The following is a 17,422-nucleotide window of genomic DNA, read 5'->3' on the forward strand; positions in this document are numbered from 1 at the left end:
CTCGTGGTTCCACCGAGCTCAAGAGCTCATCCTGCCGGATTTCTGCCCCTCACCTCGCGACCCCAGAGAAAAGAGGTGGCACACCCTAGACGTGCGACGTGCCATCCACCTTTACATCCAACGGACCGCTCCTTTCCGCCGGACGGAGGGACTCCTGGTCTCCTTCAACCCAAAGTCCATGGGTCAGAAGATATCAGCAGCCACAGTTAGCAGATGGATCAAGGCCTGCATCGCCATGGCATATGATTTGAACGCCAAACCGACCCCCAGCAAGATCCTTCCGCACTCGACTCGCAGTGCGGCCACTACGGCGGCCTGGGCCACACAAGCTTCGGTCGTGGACATCTGCAGAGCTGCAACGTGGTCATCCCTCACACCGTTCATCCGCCACTACAGGATCGATGCCTTCAACTCAGCTGAGGCATCCTTTGGCCGCAGAGTCCTGCAAAAAGTGCTGACAGAGGAGGACTCTGGGAGCAGGCAGCCCCCCACCCAGGGAGTTTAAGCTTGGGTATATCCCATGCATGGATAGTGGGAGCAGCGCACAGGAAAATGGACGTTGTCTTACCTGAACGTCCCTTTTCTGGGCGCTGCGTACACTATCCATATCCCGCCCGTTACGGCTGCCTGCCACTCTTATGGCTGAGACTAGTCCGTCTTTTACCTTACGTTAATTTGAGTTAATAAAGTTGAGTTTTATATGTTACCATGGTGTGGTTTCTTATCCGCTGCGCCTTCGTTCAGACTGGGGGATCATGGGACCAGAGGCGTGGCTTGGGAGCCGGAAAGGGGAACAAAAGCCTTTTGTTTTCACTCAGTTGTTTGCCAAGCACTGAAGGATTAACCCATGCATGGATAGTGTACGCAGCGCCCAGAAAAGGGACGTTCAGGTAAGACAACGTCCATTTTATATATTTTATATATTGCATATAAAATTACATATATTACATGTACATATGTGTGCACTACAGGCACATACAAGATATTTAAAAACTGTTTGTGAGGGCTGAGTTTTTAGTTTTCATAAGCCTTCTGCTGAATGGTGAATTGCAGAGTTGATCTTTGCCCCGAAGAAATGTTTGTATGAATCCATCATGCTGAGTGTGTTTCCCCAGCATGGCAGAGACTCTTGTAACAGAGAGGTGGGGAACTGACTAGAAAGCAATAGAAACATTGAGCTCTCCAAGAATCTACTGAAGTTTATTATTCTTAGTCCCTTGAACATTCAGAGAAAGGGACTGAAAACAAAACAGACTCTTTGGGGACTCAGCAGTCCAAATTTAGAGCTCAGACTAATGCTCAAAACATGTACTTAACCAGGAAAGTAAATGGATCTGGTGGCAGCAGCAGTTTGAAGCTTGTTCTGCTTTCACACCAGTAGTCTGAGTAAGTTTTCCAGCTTCGGCTGTGAGCCTATAAACAACTCCTAACTTAACGAGGGCCCCTTCCTTTATTCTGAGTAAGACTTTCCAGCATGAGGAACCTGCTCTTTTCTCTGCCAGGGCAATAAGCTGAATCCCAGCCAGGCAGTATAGAAATGGAGGAGGTGGGGGTTTGTTTGCTTGATGAGGTAATCCAGCAGGTGTTTTCTCCGTAGACTTCTCTTTGTTGTCTTCTGACATCTTCCTTAGCCCTTTTTTTTTCCAACCTCCACACCTGCCTTTTATTCAGAGCAGTCTTTATGTTTAGGGAGGCTTGTGTTTTCCTTTCACTATACCCAATGCTGCTACCCTTCAAACTATCTGTATAAATAACAGCTAGAATTGATGCTCTGATATATGGCAAAGTGTTTGAGGACTTTATGGCCAATATATATTAGTTTATGTATTGTAAACAAATGCTGAGCAAGACTGGGAAGACTTGTTTCATAAGGCTCTGTCCCCATTGAAATGAATGAACGTGTTTTGATGCCCTGTATCAAGCCTGTCAAACTGGCAGCCCACGGGCCGGATACATCACACGCAAGCCAAGCCCACCCCAGCTCTGCAAAGGCAAAAAACATTGCAATACGTCATAATCTGGCCCATGACGCGATCGAGTTTGACACCCGTGCCCTATATGTTCTGATTTAATGTTGCACTATTAAAACATGATCCAGTTGTGAGCATGATCAAAAGATTAAAAAGCAGGATTTTGACAACAGAAGATAGTGTTAATGCTAATCAGATATATCTATAGGGAACATCACAGAGTGGCAAATGATGAAAGCATTGCAGCACATCCCCCACATTTTGTACATAATCATTTTGCACATACATAAGGGATGGAATTTGCATTGTGATAGCGCACAGTTAATTCTGGCATTTGACAAAGCTTTGGAACCTGCAGAAAACTCAGCTGATGATTGTATAGATCCGTGATGGCGAACCTATGGCACACGTGCCATAGGTGGCACGCGGAGCCATATTGATGGGCACGCGAGCGTTGCCCTAGCTCAGCTCCAGCACGCATGCGTGCACTGGCCAGCTGATTTATGGGCTTTCTGGGCCCAATGGAAGTCGGCAAACGGGCTGTTTCTGGCCTTCGGAGGGCCTCCGGGGAGGTGGGGAAGGCTGTTTTTGTTCTCCCCAGGCTCCTAGAGAGCCTCTGGAGCCTGGGGAGGGCAAAAAAATGGGCCCACTGTGCCATCACATGCCAAAAGTGAGGGGACCATGGGGGGGTCACTCACGCACGCATGGGGGTGGGCAGGGTGCATAGAATTATGGGTGTGGGCACGCATGCCCACGACCACCCCGCATTCCCCCAGCTTTTGGCACACGATGGCAAAAAGGTTAGCCATCATTGGTATAGATTATAATGCTAAACTGTGACTCCTTTACAGGTGCCCTGCCTTATTAGTAGTTGGAGACAGCTCTCCTGCAGTTGAGGCTGTGGTAAGTAACCTAATCATTAGTTGGTCATTTCCTCAACTCATTATCATGCTGTAATTTCATCTAGACTTTTTCAAATTTTCTTTTACTGGAGGAAGTAAAATTTTCTAAATTTGGAATTTGCTTTATTTGAAGCGTGCAAATAATTTATCTGCATTTTAATAATATACTATAATAGTTTAATATAGGCAATTTTCTGTATTTTAAGATATAAGATACAAGCAAAGGTTCCTAAGTGGGGGGATCTCAACAGTTATGACTAGAACAACTAGACACAAGGACAGTTTTTTCCTGAATGCCATCACTCTGCTAAACAACTAATTCCCACAACACTGTCAAACTATTTACTAAGACTGTATTACTATTATTCTTCTCATCCTTCCTATTACCTATCTCCTCCCACTTATGACTATAACCATGTTGCTTGTATTTTTACAATTTATATTGTTCTGTTTGTTTCCTAGTATGATTTGATTGCTTATTAGTAACCTATATCACTAAGTATTGTATCTTATGATTCTTGATGAATGTATTTTTTCTTTTTTTCCTTTTATGTACACTGAGAGCATATGCACCAAAGACAAATTCCTTGTGTGTCCAATCACACTTGGCCAATAAAGAATTCTGTTCTGTTCTGTTCTGTTCTGTTCTGATCTGTTCTATTCTATTAATATGTATCTAAAGAAGTTTGAATCTTCCTTTCAAAATAGTAATAATAGAATATTTGTATATTGAGAACCATATAGCACTTTGTGATTTCAATGGAGACGATCTAAAATTGCATGCTTTCCTGTACTTCTCTGAGTTGATTTAGTCTCCATGTTGTATATATAGACAAAGCAAATGCCAAAAGCATCTCTGAGGGAGTTGGCCATATAAATTGGATTTGTCACTTCCTAAAGGTTTAAGGATTCTTACTCTCATCCACATTAGACTCTTCATGTTGCGGAGTACATGGGATTTTCCTTTCTTTTTTCTTGATAACAATCTTGATAACAATTGTGTAAAAATTAGTTTGTGAAATAGAGACATGCCCAGTGAATTTTTGGACTGGGTGGGTATTGAACATAAATCTGAGTCCAACATGCAATTTGCCACTATAGCTGCTGACATGTTCTAGCAGTCTGATGCTAGCAGTCAGATCTGAAATTAAATCCTTATTTACAGGAAAGACAGGAATATTGTCTTTAAAATTAGTGACTGTAACTATAGTATTTTAGTTTTAAGCTTTGCTTCTAATCCATAGATACTGTTGTTGTTGAGGCATTGGCTTCTTAGGGAGGGCTTTGAATTATAGTTAGTTTGTCAGCAATAACTATATATATGCATTATTTTGTGTTTCGTAGGTTGAATGCAATTCACGCCTAGATCCAATAAATACAACACTCCTGAAGGTAACCAAAAATTAAAGACTTCTCTGATGACAAGTGATCCCCTACTGTGGGCTTTATATGAAGTCTACAGAAAGGGATTGTGGGAAGAATGGATTCTTACAACTATTCATTCAGCAACTGTTTAAAATTACACTAGAAGTTATGAAGGCACTGAACAAAACGACTTATCACCCATGCCCAAAGTTATAGCCACTGCAGTGCCCCCATGGTCATGTGATAAAAATTAGGGTGCTTGGCAGTCTACTCATACTTACAACCACAGGGGTGCTGCAATTCTCCCACCCATCTATTTCCCCCACATCTGTGCCCTTTTGGTCCCCTACCACCCTGCCCTGTAGTGCCCCAGGTTACCCCCACCACCTTGTCCCCGCTGCTGATAAAACATGTCTGGCCTGGCAGCTGAGACATATGAGGTGGCTTTGCATGATGGGGAAAAAAAAAAAAGGGGGAGGCACAAAGTAGCCTCTCCCAGAGCTAGAACATGCCAAAATACTACTTTTTGCCATACTCCTGGACTGTTTGGGGATGGTTTTGCATTGTGAAAAAGGAACAAAGGCCAGAAGCAAGAAAATGGTAGCAAACGTGAGCCTGGGTGGCAAAGCACATGGCAGCAGGGGTCTCAAAGTGCAGTTTAGCAAGGCAATTGGGACTGGACTGGGGTGCCTGCAGTTTCCTGGAGCATGGTGGATCTGGAGCCACTTGCCGCCCTACAGCTGGGCAGCTGAAAGGGCAGAATAGTGGAAGAGATAGGTGGGACTAAACCCAGAATGGCTTGGATTGGGATGGGTTCTCCACTAACAACTGGTAAAATTCACATAACAATGGCAGTAGGGATTGCCAGGCTGGTTGCTGGCGGTTGCTAAGCAGTATAGTCATGTGATGGGGCGTTGGTCTTACCTGAGACGCACCTTCTCGTTGGGTGGAGACAGCAGCCAGGATGGGGTGTGGTCATCTGTTAGGCCGATAGACTGAGCCCATCAAATTTGCTAAGTCCCGCCCTTGTTACCGGGCAAACCCAGCTTTTGGCGAGGACAAGAAGACAGGCTCGGCGTGTGGGACACCAAGAACATGGTAGAGAAAAAGGAGACAGGTAAGAAACCCAAAAAGGGGCCAGACTGGCGAAAGAGAGGGAGGGTCTGGCTGCTGTCTCCACCCAACGAGAAGGTGCGTCTCAGGTAAGACCAACGCCCCTTCTCCATTGTGGGTGGAGACAGCAGCCAGGATGGGACATGCCAAAGATCCACGTCCCTACAGTTGGGTGGGACCAGTCTGGTCCGAAGTACCCCCCCCAGAGACAACTCGTTGTAATACTCTACGACCAAAGGCGGCATCTGCTGAAGCAAATTTGTCAATCTTATAGTGTTGAATGAATGGAGAAGGCGATGTCCATGTAGCCGCTCTGCATATTTCGAGCAATGAGGCCTGAGTAGTCCAGGCTGCCGATGTCGCAGCGCTGCGGGTAGAATGTGCCGTCACTCGAGATGGTCTCGGGAGAGATCGTAACTCGTATGCTTTGGATATCGTCTGCCGGATCCACCGGCCAATGGTCGATGAAGACACCTTGGAACCCAAGGACACTGGTAAGAAAGAGACAAATAGGGCCTCCGCTTTTCGGAAATCCGCCGTCCGCTTAATATAGATCCGTAGGGCCCGTCGGACATCCAAAGAGTGCCACCTTCGTTCAAGTCCGTGGTTTGGATGAGGACAAAAGTTGGGCAGGATAAGTTCCTGCATACGATGGAAGGTGGTATTCACTTTGGGTACAAAGGTTGGGTCCAAGCGGAGAACCACACGGTCGGCATGGAACACACACAGGTCCTCCCGAATTGAAAGAGCGGCTAATTCAGAAATGCGTCGGGCTGAGGTGATTGCAACCAAAAAGGCGACTTTGCACGTCAAAAGGCGAAGGCTCGTCGTGCGTAAAGGCTCGTATGGAGCTGACGTAAGGGAATTTAGAACGACCGAAAGGTCCCAAGTTGGATATCTGTGCAACACAGGAGGGGAAAGGTTTGTAGCCCCTCGCAGAAATCGGCGGATTAAAGGGTGTTGTGACAAAGACGATAAAGACCCAACAGTAAGGACCGATGAAATTGCCGCCACTTGTCTCCGCAATGTGTTGGGGGACAGTCCTTTGTGAAGACCTTCTGTTAAGAAGACAAGAATATTTACGATGGAAGCCTGGAGAGGGCAAACCCCTGCCTGATCACACCAGGCACAGAATGACTTCCAAGTGGCCGAATAAATCCGGTCCGTGGACGGCCTTCGCGACGCTTGAATAATGGAAATCACGTCTGCAGGAACGTTGACCTTCCCAAGCGCATGCCGCTCAATCGCCAAGCGGTCAGACGGAGCCACTGCAGGTCTGGGTGCGTTAAGGTCCCTTGGGTTAGAGCGTCCTGCGGTTGAGGCAGTTGCCAAGGTTGGTCTATCGACAAAGACACGAGGTCCGCAAACCAAGGTCTGCGTGGCCAATGTGGAGCCACCAGAATGACCTCCGCCTGTTCCATCAACAACTTGCGAACTACCCGGGGAAGCAGAGAAACTGGAGGAAAGGCGTATAGGAGCCCTGGGGGCCACGGGCAGCGGAGAGCATCGACGGCCTCTGCCTGAGCCGACGGGAATCGTGAGATGAACCGCGGTAGCTGAGCATTGACCGACGAGGCAAAAAGGTCGATCACCGGCATCCCGAAATGCATCGTGATCTGATGGAAGAGCCGAGGACTGAGACGCCACTCCGCATGGTCCAGCCGCTGACGGCTGAGCCAGTCGGCTTGCAGATTGGTGACACCGGAGATGTGTTCTGCCCGCAACGAAGCCAGATGGATTTCCGACCAGAGACCCAACCGTAATGCTTCCGACATCAGAGAGAGAGACCGAGTGCCGCCCTGACGGTTGACATGGGCCTTTGCGGTGATATTGTCCGTGAGGACCAGAACGTGGGAGTTGGAGACAAGATGATGAAAGGCCCGAAGTGCCAGGTAGACCGCACGTAGTTCCAACCAGTTGATGGAGCGATGGGATTCGACGGCAGTCCAGACACCTTGAGCCAGGTGGCCCCGACAATGAGCACCCCAGCCCTGGAGACTGGCGTCCGTTGTCACCACCAATCTCTGCGGATCAAAGAAAAAACAACCTCGAAAAAGTGCCGGAGACCGCCACCACCGTAAGGACCTAATTACCTTCCTAGGGACAGAAACCTTCACGGGAGAGGTACCTCTACCCGCTTTCTGCAGAGGCAACAGGAACCACTGAAGTTCCCTCGAGTGCAACTGGGCCCAAGGAACTATTGAAATGGCCGAAATCATCTTGCCCAGGAGTTGTGACAGAATCAAGGGAGAGGAGGATGCAGCTCGTTCAACTCTGGAGACAAGGGATCTTAAACTCTCCTGTCTCTCGCGCGAAAGGAAAACTCTCCCCTCAACGGAATCTATCAGGGCCCCCAAGTGAACCAGATTAGTAGAAGGAACTAACTGGCTTTTCTCCAAATTAACTGAAAACCCATGGGCAGCGAGGGCATGGAGGGTGAATTGGAGATCGGAGGCAGCTTGTTGGGGAGTAGAAGACAAAATCAGAATATCATCTAGATAGCATTGCAGACGAATAGACTTAGCCCTAAGGGAAGCTGCCAGGGCAGCTAGTACCTTGGTAAAGGTACGGGGAGCCGAGGAAAGGCCAAAGGGCATGGCCCGATACTGAAAATGGCGCCCCCCGTAACAGAACCGAAAAAACTTCCTGTGGGAGGGACGGATGGGGATGTGGAGGTAGGCCTCAGTGAGGTCTATAGAAGAGAGGAGATCGCCCCTCCTGACACCGTCTAGGATAGATTTTAGGGAGTGCATTTTAAACTTCCGGTATAAGACATACCGGTTGAGACGCTTAAGGTCCAGAATGGGTCTCCACCCCCCCGAGGACTTGGGAACGAGGAAGACACGGGAGTAAAATCCCGTGCCGCATTCACTCACGGGCACCGGCTGAATAGCCCTGATAGAAAGAAGGTGCTTAACCGCCGAATCCATAAGGGATCGTTTCTGGAAGTCATTAGAAAGCGGACAGCGTACAAAGGACCTCGGAGGAGGGGAAAGGAATTCAATGGCCAACCCAGATCTTAAGGTGGCCAGGACCCATTTATCCGATGTGGAGCCCTCCCAAACAGGGGCGAAGAGAGCCAATCTGCCCCCTATGGGAGGGTCCGGGATGCACTTAGCGACGGCGACCGGAGAAACGACCTCCTCCCCCTCGAAAGGGCCGTTTGGTCGCAAAGGTCCTACCTCTGGAAGGTCTGTCTTGACCGCCCCGTTGTCTAGGTTGGAAATTCCCCTGTGACCTAGGAAGGGAAGGGGAGAAAGAAGAGCCGTCATACGGGCGAGATTGGGGGCGAGGAGTGTAAGGGCGGAACCTGGAATCCCCCCTGCGAAAGACAACCGGCAGGAATTTCTTCTTGTCCTTTGTCTCGGAAAGGAAGGGGTCCAAAGAATCCCCGAAAAGCTTGGAACCCGCGAAAGGAACAGACGCCAGGCGCCATTTATGCCTGGCGTCGGCCTGCCAATGGCGCAACCAAACTAATCGACGTGCAGTAACCGAAGACGCTAGAGACTTGGCCGCAAAACGAGCGGCGTTCAAAGTAGCGTCTGCCGAAAACTGTGTGGCAGCAATAATCTTGTGTAAATCCTGTCGTATTCGCACGTCCTCCATAGGTAACGAGTCTTGTAAATGTTGAAGCCATAAGAGAGTCGTCCGATTAAAAAAGGAGGCCGTAGAAGCTGCTCGGATGGCCCATGAAGCACCTTGGTGAGCTCGTTGAAGTACGTGTTCTGCCCGGCGCTCCTCCGGACGAAGGCCTTCCTCGGGGTCACCGGGAACCGCTGAGTGAGGTAAGAGGGCCGCCACGGGAGCGTCCACAGACGGGACCTGAAGAAGAGAATCTAGATCCGGAGCGATACTGAAGTTTCGTCGATCCGCAGCCGTAGGCGTTGGAGCAGAGCCCGGTGAAGACCATTGCTTCTTGATAACATCGAGAAACAAAGGAGGAGTAGAAATGGTATCCACGGTCCTAGCTGGTTCGGCGAAGAGAGGGCTTAAATGCCCCCTAGATGCAGAATCCGAAGCCGGTAGCGGCGAAGGGGAGCTAAGCTGCGCCGTAGCAATGGCCTTATGCAGCAGGGATTTGAACAAGGCCTGGGGAAAAATACCCGTAAAGGCGGGTTGTTCAGGAGGCAGGTCATCATCCTCCGAGAGCTCCAGGTCATGAGGGTCATCAGCCGCATGCGAGGGAGATCTGCTGGCCATAGAAGACACGGGTGAGTCAGGGGCGTCGATGGACAAAGCATCATCCAGATCCCCATCCCCTCGAGAATGGGAGACTACGGAACGCACCGAAGCCGGTCTGCCGGCGGACTGAAAATGTGAGGCCAACGACTGTTGGACTGCTGCGGCGATCATCTGTTGTATCTGTTCCGTGGATGGGAAGGTGTGATGTTGTGTCCCAGTTGGAACGGCCTCACTAGCAGGTTGAACTGGGGATGTTTCCGGAGGAGGAACAGAGGTCGTAGGTGCAGCCGAGCCCCACAGATCCGTCGCTGCAGTAACCGCAGGACAGTCCTGAAGGGAAAGACGATCCCCTTGAGATGCGGAATCAGCATCCATAGGGGGTTGGGTTGAGGTCGAAGGAGCCTCCTTGCCCATTGACTGAGCGCCGCTGGCCTTGGCGCAAATTTTCTTCAGGACCCTGTCCCTGCGAGCCTCCGCACGGGAAGGCAGCAATTGAGAGGGTGTCTTGCTGATCGGCTGAGAAAGGCCAGAAGGGCCTAGTCTGGAAGAAGATCCAGAGGGGACTTCTTTAGTAGCAGGAGAGCCTCCATGATGATGATGATGACTATCAGAGCTCCTGGCCTTGTGACAGTGCTTGGATTTATGGGAAGCTTTAGGCATGATGACAGTGAGGGAAAAACTGTCAGTAGTTGACCCAAACTAGGCACAAGGTGGCACCAACAGTGAATGAGGCTCAGCACCCGTTATCACAAAAGGGAGCGCAGACACTCCACATATAATGGAGGAACAAGGCAGGCGGGGGGGGGAGGGGGGGCGCGAGACCCCACGCAAGAGAGTTCCCTTAGCCCAGGCCCAAGCAGTCCAGAAACCAAATGGAGGATTAGAAGGGAGAGGGGGGGGGCGCAAAGCTCCACCAGCAAGGAATACTCCCCTTAGGTCAGTAAGGGCCCCTATGCCGCAGGGAATGGCGCGCAGCTCCGTTTAGGACCTCAACCAACTTTCGCGCCAAAAAACCTTTCCAGCCGCTCGAGCAGCGCTGTGGGGAGAGGCGCCTAAGCCGATGGGCTCCACCAGCTGATTTGCGCCGTTAGGAGGGACTGCGCTGTAGGATCGGCCACTAAGGGCAGCAGTGGTCACAGGGAAGGTCTGTGAGCTTCCCTCAACGCCGTTGGGAGAGTTAAACTCCACGAAGCAGCCGAAAGTGCTGACAATGAGGCAAACGGCGAACAGGAAAAAAACGGAGCTTTTTTAAAAACCAAAATGGCCGCCGGGAGGTTTGAAAAGGGGGCGCGAAGCTCCACAGACCCTAGGAATGCCCCTAAGCCCCGAAACGGCCAGCTGTGGCGGTAAAAGGGGAGCGCAATCACTCCACAATGCTCCCAGGGGTCCCCCCAACGCAAGGGAAGGGGCGCAGAGGTGTCTCCCCCCCCCCAAGTAGTCAGCAAAGCCAGTTACTGAAGGAATTGCTTACTGCCAAGTTGAAATCGAAGTCCAAAGAATATCCAATAAACAGTCCAAGTCAAACCAGAAAGGTAGTTAGGAAAAGCTGAGAAAGCAGTCAGGAAAGGAGAAATTGATCAAGAGGATCAGTCCCACACGCCTGTCTAGGCTGACAGACTGAGCCAAAAGCTGGGTTTGCCCGGTAACAAGGGCGGGACTTAGCAAATTTGATGGGCTCAGTCTATCGGCCTAACAGATGACCACACCCCATCCTGGCTGCTGTCTCCACCCACAATGGAGAAGTCTTACTTTACGATATCGCTTAGCAACCAAAATTTCAGTCCCAATTGTTGTAAGGCGAGAACTTCCTGTAGAGACATCTAGGGAATTATATGTTTACAACCCTCCAGTATTAATTTTATAAATTTTCAGCTAACATGGTTCACAAATCTCTTCCACCTTAAAAGAACAAGTCTTGATATGTTATTTATTCTAATCAAGTAGGTATGTATAAGGGTGGGTGTGAGTGCATTTATTACATGTTTCATATCTCTATTTTGTCTCTTCCTTTTTTTGCCAATGTTATGTTTCATTGTCTCCCATTTCAGTACACCAGCGACCTGTATTTACATGAAAAACTTCAATTTTAAAATGTTATGTGCTTGGAAATAGAAGTTTTTGCCTCTCTGTACTCCATCATAGTACTATGATGGAATCACTTAATAGATTTATAGCTCAACTATTTTTTTTTTTAATTTAACCATCCACTTTTCTCTTCCAGATGGCAGATTGTGGGGGATTGCCCCAAGTTGTTCAGGTAAACTCTTATTCTAGGAATTGTCATACTTAATGCATCTAAAAGATATCCAACTAATCATTTATTGTCATGTTTAATTGCAGTTTAAAAAAAAATACCAAAAGAATTTGTAATATCTGACAAAATAATTAATTATGAAATAGCAAAATGAACAATAAAAGAAAAAAAATAGAAAATTAGACTGGAAAATATCCTGAAAATCAACAAATATATATAAATCACCCAAATATATATCATATCCATCTAATTATGTATTAACAATGCCTCAAATTGTGTATAGCAATACTTGCTTATACTTTTTGATTATTATTTTTCTTTTCCAGCCTGGGAAGCTAACTGAAGCTTTCAAATACTTCGTTCAAGGAATGGGTTATAGTAAGTGATAATATATTGTCCTTGCATTAATTTCAATTTAGAGCCTATTACGTGATTGAGATTATTTATTTCTCAATCATAGATCCTATTCTGCACTTTGGCCATCGTAAATTCATACACATTATTGTACTATAAGATAGTTTTATCTACCACAGTAGGATATTTGTAAAGGAGTATTAATCATCAGTCCTTGAATGACAGTTCTACCTTTTAGTGATTTGTTCTCTATTGAATAGATTTGGATCTTTCTAGTTTCCTAAAGGCTGTTTTGGAGAGAGAAATATCTAACCTGTGCTTAAAAGATTATCATTATAGTTTTTCTTACCAATAACTTTATTGGCAGAGGTGATGGTAGGGTATTCTTAAAATGTTTATCTGTAAAGTAATATGCATGAGCTTTTTTCCAATGTAGAAAGTAATATCAGGTTCAGTAAAAGTCAAACAATTGAAAACATATTATAAATTGCCCAAAATATTCTTTATTGTTTTACTAAGCAACTCTTAAAGCTATAGAATTCAAAATATGGAAACGCTTACGGTCAGACAAGGCTTACATTGTCTCAAGTTTGTTATAACTTCCCTAACTTTGTTTCCCATTCCCTCTCTTATCTCTGCTTCCAGTCCCTTACATGCAGCTCAGTCACCTGAACACTGAGCCAGGTATCTACAAGTATATGTCTGGTTTGGCTGAGTTCCATTTTTCTTATGCATTATGCCGCTTACAGCATGGCCTGGTGATCTTTCGCACTCTAGGCCATCTCATTGTACACTTTTTGTGCTACAATCCTTTTTAGTGGTTTAATTTGCCTTGGTTTGACTATTGCATGGTTTGCAGCTAGCTGGTGGTGCAGGAATCAGATATATGAATTTGAAGTTTCTGAAAAAGCTTCATGGGTATATGTATATGTATAGAGTGGAGAGGGCATGACTGCCTTGCACAGAATGTTTCTGCTGATTGACTGTATCAGGGTGTTCCCTGATCATAGGCTTGAACAACCCTTTCAATTCTGAGAGTGGGATGATATGTAGGAAAAACACTATTCCTAACTCTTCTTCAGCAAAATACAGACGTAGTTGGCGGGTATGTCTAAGGAAGCAGTTACAAGTAGAAGCAAAAGTGAAAATTAAGCTCAACTGGGAGGGAGGAGTGAAAAGGAAGTTTATTTGCAAGCAAGATCTGAAGATGAGAAAAAGGTTTAAGCTGTTTATTATATACAAATGTTCCTGCATTTTACCACAGCAAGTACAGACTAAAGAAATGTGAACAGAGTGATGCCTGATTTGCTTTTCAGCAGCAGCTCTCCTTTTCTTTGTGCCTCCTCCATTATAAGACCTCTGAGGCAGTTAAAAAACATTTATTATTTCTGGCATTCACTTGCCTGTCTCCTTACAGTGCCATCTGCAAGCATGACCAGGTTGATCCGTTCCCGGACCCAGTCATCTTCAAGTGTAGGTTCAGGAGAAGGCACTCAAGCACGGTTTCAAGCCAGCAGCCTAAAGGAGGTGAACATGGGAATAGCTGAAACTACTGAAGTCCATGGCAATCCTCAGACTATGGAAGTATCCTGTTAAGCAACATGTGAATCCAGACCATTCTTTTTCTCTCTTTTCTGCACCCATTGAACAAGTTTTAACAGGTTTTTCCCTCTCATTATGCCTGCTAACTTTTCACCTGTCTCCTTGGTGTTATATTTAGTTATGTTTGTACAGAAACTTTTAGCTGCCTACAGATGTACCGAACGATAGCTGCTGGAGGTACAGGAGTTATTTTTGAGCTCTGATATTTTTTTGCAGACTCTAGATCAAAAGCTGGGTCTCTCCTTTTGCCTTTCTCCCCTCCCCACACCAAGGAAACTGCCCATTTTGTTTTCATTCCTTCCACCTTTCCATCACACCTTCATGTTTATCTGCTTGAAATATTTGGTGCTCTTTAAAAGATGTTCCCTGGTGTGGTGGTGGTGGTTTTGATTTCTTAAAAATGGCAGTTTGGTTCAGCCAGTTAATTCTATGTGCAGAATCTTGCTCTGTAACATGCAAGAAAAAGAAATACTTTCATGGGTGACACAAGGGCTTGCTGATTAATGCTGTATAAATCCAAATTTAGCTTGTTCTCAGTTAAATATGAAGAAATAATATGTGTGTCATAAATGTGGTAAATGCGCTTCCACAGTGGGCTTGCCACTGAAATTGTATACATCTGTATGCATCCATTAACTACTAACTTCCATTGGTGCTAGGCAAGATGAAGATGTCTTCATTTCCCCTGGCCTCCTTTGCTATCCGATCATTTGGGAACAGTGTGTCTCTCCTGTCTTTTCGAAATTCAGATGATCATTTTTGTGTTTTTTTCACTTAGAATTGCTTTCTAGTGTGCTTCTGCTGAAAGACTTTAAGGCTTTTTGACTGTGGTCCTAACAGTGTCTTTGGAGTTTTGATTAGAGAGGACAACTTTGATTCAGAACTCCCAAGAGTGGCTCTATTTCTGTTCAAACTCTTGAGGTCATAACATAATGTATCAGTTGTACAAGAGTTCTATCTTTCATAACTGAGCAGGAGAAAGGAACCTCTTTCCTGTTGGTTTATTCAGAGGCATCTCTCACTAGGTTACTACTAGGTAATTAATTAGGTTACAAGAAGAATGAGGTATTTAGCCAGCTTAATTTCCAACAAATTTCCAACATATTATTCTACTGTATGTAAATGATTTACACACTATAAAATAGGTAAAGTTATAGCAGATTTAGAAATGGAACCAGATGATATTTAGTATAATTCCCAACACCGTATACAATTCGTTCCTGAAGCTAAAAACAAAACAAAAATTCCAAAGTTGAAAAAAGATACTAAGCCAAATATCTTAATTTTCACAAGTGATCAGTAACTTTGACAATAAATTATACACTTTTAATTTCTAAAGGGAATTAAATGTACTAGTTCAGAGATATATTTATAGTTATTGAAATAAGATAAATTATATTGAATTGAACAACTGAATTCTAAATTCTGGTTTTTGAATAGTTGAGTGAGTAAGAAGACAATGCTATGAACATTGACCCTAAAGTAAACCTCATTGAGTTTGATGGGTTTCATTCCCACCTAAGTGTATGTGGGGATTGAAGACAAGTAATCTTGAATGAATATATATAAAATGGGAACTTATTCATTCTGTACTTGAAAGACTAGCTTAACATTTATTAATTATAATGCTAATTCTATATCTGTGAAAGACCATTTGGTTCTTTATATAAATTTCCCTCCACTATTTTCATTAAACAAATATTTTACTAAGGACTATTACAGAAATTTTTTTCTGTTAATTTAGAAGGAAAATAATATGTTTTTTCCTCAACACACACACACACACACATAAATATATATAATTTATATTCTGATGGAAATAGATTAAAATTAAGTGCACTAAGAATCAGGCAGTTTTGGAAATAACTTAAAATCTGCTTCACTGGGATTTCAGAATATTATTCTAAAAAGACTATAGAATAGAATTAACTCAGGATTTCTGAACCCAAAGCTAGTTTTGTAGCCTTTCTCTCTCAAGCAGATGCATTACTAAAAATACAAAAGGGAAATATCTAAACTGAAATATTTGTTGTTCTTGAGTTACATAAAACTATTGTTTCATTTAAATAACTAGTTAAAGGAATGCTTTGGTGTACTTTATATTGTAAAAGTGTGCTCTGCTTATGGCCTGTATATTACATATGTGTTTATATAGGGTATCTCTGTGTGTATGTGTGTGTGCACGCACGCACACATATACACATTCATTCCATGCAATGCTATTAAATTTAATTCTTTGCGCCTGGTAGTTATGGGAGATTTTTGCCATGAAAATTAGGAAGTTCCTAAATCATATTATTTTCTTGAATTCACAATAATTTTGTGTTTTCTAATTTTAGCTGGAAGAGAGAAAATCTATGATCTGTTAGACAGTGAGATTGCTGCTATTGGGAAGAGAAATGAGCTGCATTTTTCATGAATATGGCAGATTATCTACTTTTTACTGCTGTGTATTGTTTATAAGGCCAAGATCTTCAGGAAATGTCAGATTCAATTCTGTTTCAGGTAGAAGAAGGGATTGGAAGATTTTGCCGGGGGGAAAATTCAAACCAGTTAAATAAAGTATAATCAATTTTAATTGTTAAGGTGATTGTCTCTGTGTCCTTTTTTCCTCCCTTTTGAATTGTCTTTTAAAGAGTACATTAATAGATCATTGAATAATATTGATATACAATCAGCTGAGTTCCAAAATGAACAAATTAGTTTCCTTCAGCTTAAAGATAGCACAAAAATTGAGAAGCTTTCTTCCTTTTTCCAATGACCAATTGCTAATCAAATAGAAATGTGGGATAGGAAGCAAGAAGGAGAGAAAGCAAGATGGCTGCCTGGGAGCTCAGCCACCACAGGTCTTGTGAAAAAAGAGGCTGAATAAATAGAGCCAAAGCCTGGAAGTCAGATAAAGAAGGAAATTTAAAAAAAAAGATATTATGAGGCGAGGCAAAAGGAAAGGAGGAAACAAATGAAAAAACTGAGAGGAGAGAGGCATTTATTTCTTCCCTTCAGAAAAAAATGTTTTTCTTCCCTCAGATGGAACCCAGATTTAGAAGCCAATAAGACTAAAGCCAGCCAATAACAAATAGAAAATTGGAAATGTACATTTTTCTTTCCTCCTAGGAAATAAACATTCTTTTTTAAGAAAAAAAGAAAAAAGCACATTTTAAATAAAAAATAACAAAATTTAATAACACTTTCAACAGAAATAATATATGCAATAACAGGATCTAAGAAACCTGAGACAGTCTTCTGGCATCCTTTTTCTTACCATGTGTGAATCAACTTCTAATTTTGTATTAATATCCAGTGTGCACATATTTTCCTGATGTTCCTCCCCCGCCTACCCTCACATTACCTTTCATTGTGTCATATGCAAATAAAAGCCAAGTTTGTTCCGAACATGACTTGTGACTTCTCCTTTGCATAAACTCTACCTATGATTAATTATGCTGTCAGACAGCTCCACTTGGCCTTAGTGCAGTGTTTCTCAACCGTGGCCGCTGGACGATGTGTGAACTTCAACTCCCAGAATTCTCCAGCCAGCTCTGCTGGCTGGGGAATTCTGGGAGTTGAAGTCCACACATCGTCCAGCGGCCAAGGTTGAGAAACACTGCCTTAGTGGAACTTTTGTTTAGTGGAGGTGAGGGGTTTAAAGCTCTGCTGTTGGCAGTCTGAGGCACTATAAC

The 17,422-nt window shown here is 44.6% G+C and overlaps 2 protein-coding genes across 9 annotated transcripts in view; one reads left to right on the top strand and one right to left on the bottom strand.

Annotated features, from left to right (window-relative positions):
• NDRG3 (NDRG family member 3) overlaps window positions 1-16,327 on the top strand; it is a 49,183-nt gene extending 32,856 nt beyond the window's left edge. For 4 of the 8 annotated variants that reach the window (XM_034414100.3, XM_034414102.3, XM_034414101.2 and 1 more), the window contains 6 exons: window positions 2,822-2,873; window positions 4,217-4,264; window positions 11,754-11,789; window positions 12,113-12,164; window positions 12,786-12,824; window positions 13,558-16,327. In XM_034414100.3, coding sequence (XP_034269991.2) covers window positions 2,822-2,873; window positions 4,217-4,264; window positions 11,754-11,789; window positions 12,113-12,164; window positions 12,786-12,824; window positions 13,558-13,736 — 406 coding nt within the window. In that variant the 3' untranslated portion in view covers window positions 13,737-16,327. The remainder of the gene's footprint in view (window positions 1-2,821; window positions 2,874-4,216; window positions 4,265-11,753; window positions 11,790-12,112; window positions 12,165-12,785; window positions 12,825-13,557) is intronic. The other 4 variants (XM_034414103.3, XM_034414104.3, XM_087889253.1 and 1 more) reach the window with 1 other exon arrangement.
• LOC148114545 (uncharacterized) lies at window positions 7,373-10,865 on the bottom strand. The gene has a single exon (XM_087889250.1). It carries the CDS (start codon window positions 10,190-10,192, stop codon window positions 8,465-8,467), a length of 1,728 nt encoding a protein of 575 aa, XP_087745376.1. The 5' UTR covers window positions 10,193-10,865; the 3' UTR covers window positions 7,373-8,464.
• Window positions 16,328-17,422: the final 1,095 nt, after the last annotated feature.

Source organism: Pantherophis guttatus, chromosome 3 (genome assembly GCF_059756535.1).
Source record: "Pantherophis guttatus breed Tessera chromosome 3, ASM5975653v1, whole genome shotgun sequence".
NCBI classification, from domain to species: domain Eukaryota; kingdom Metazoa; phylum Chordata; class Lepidosauria; order Squamata; family Colubridae; genus Pantherophis; species Pantherophis guttatus.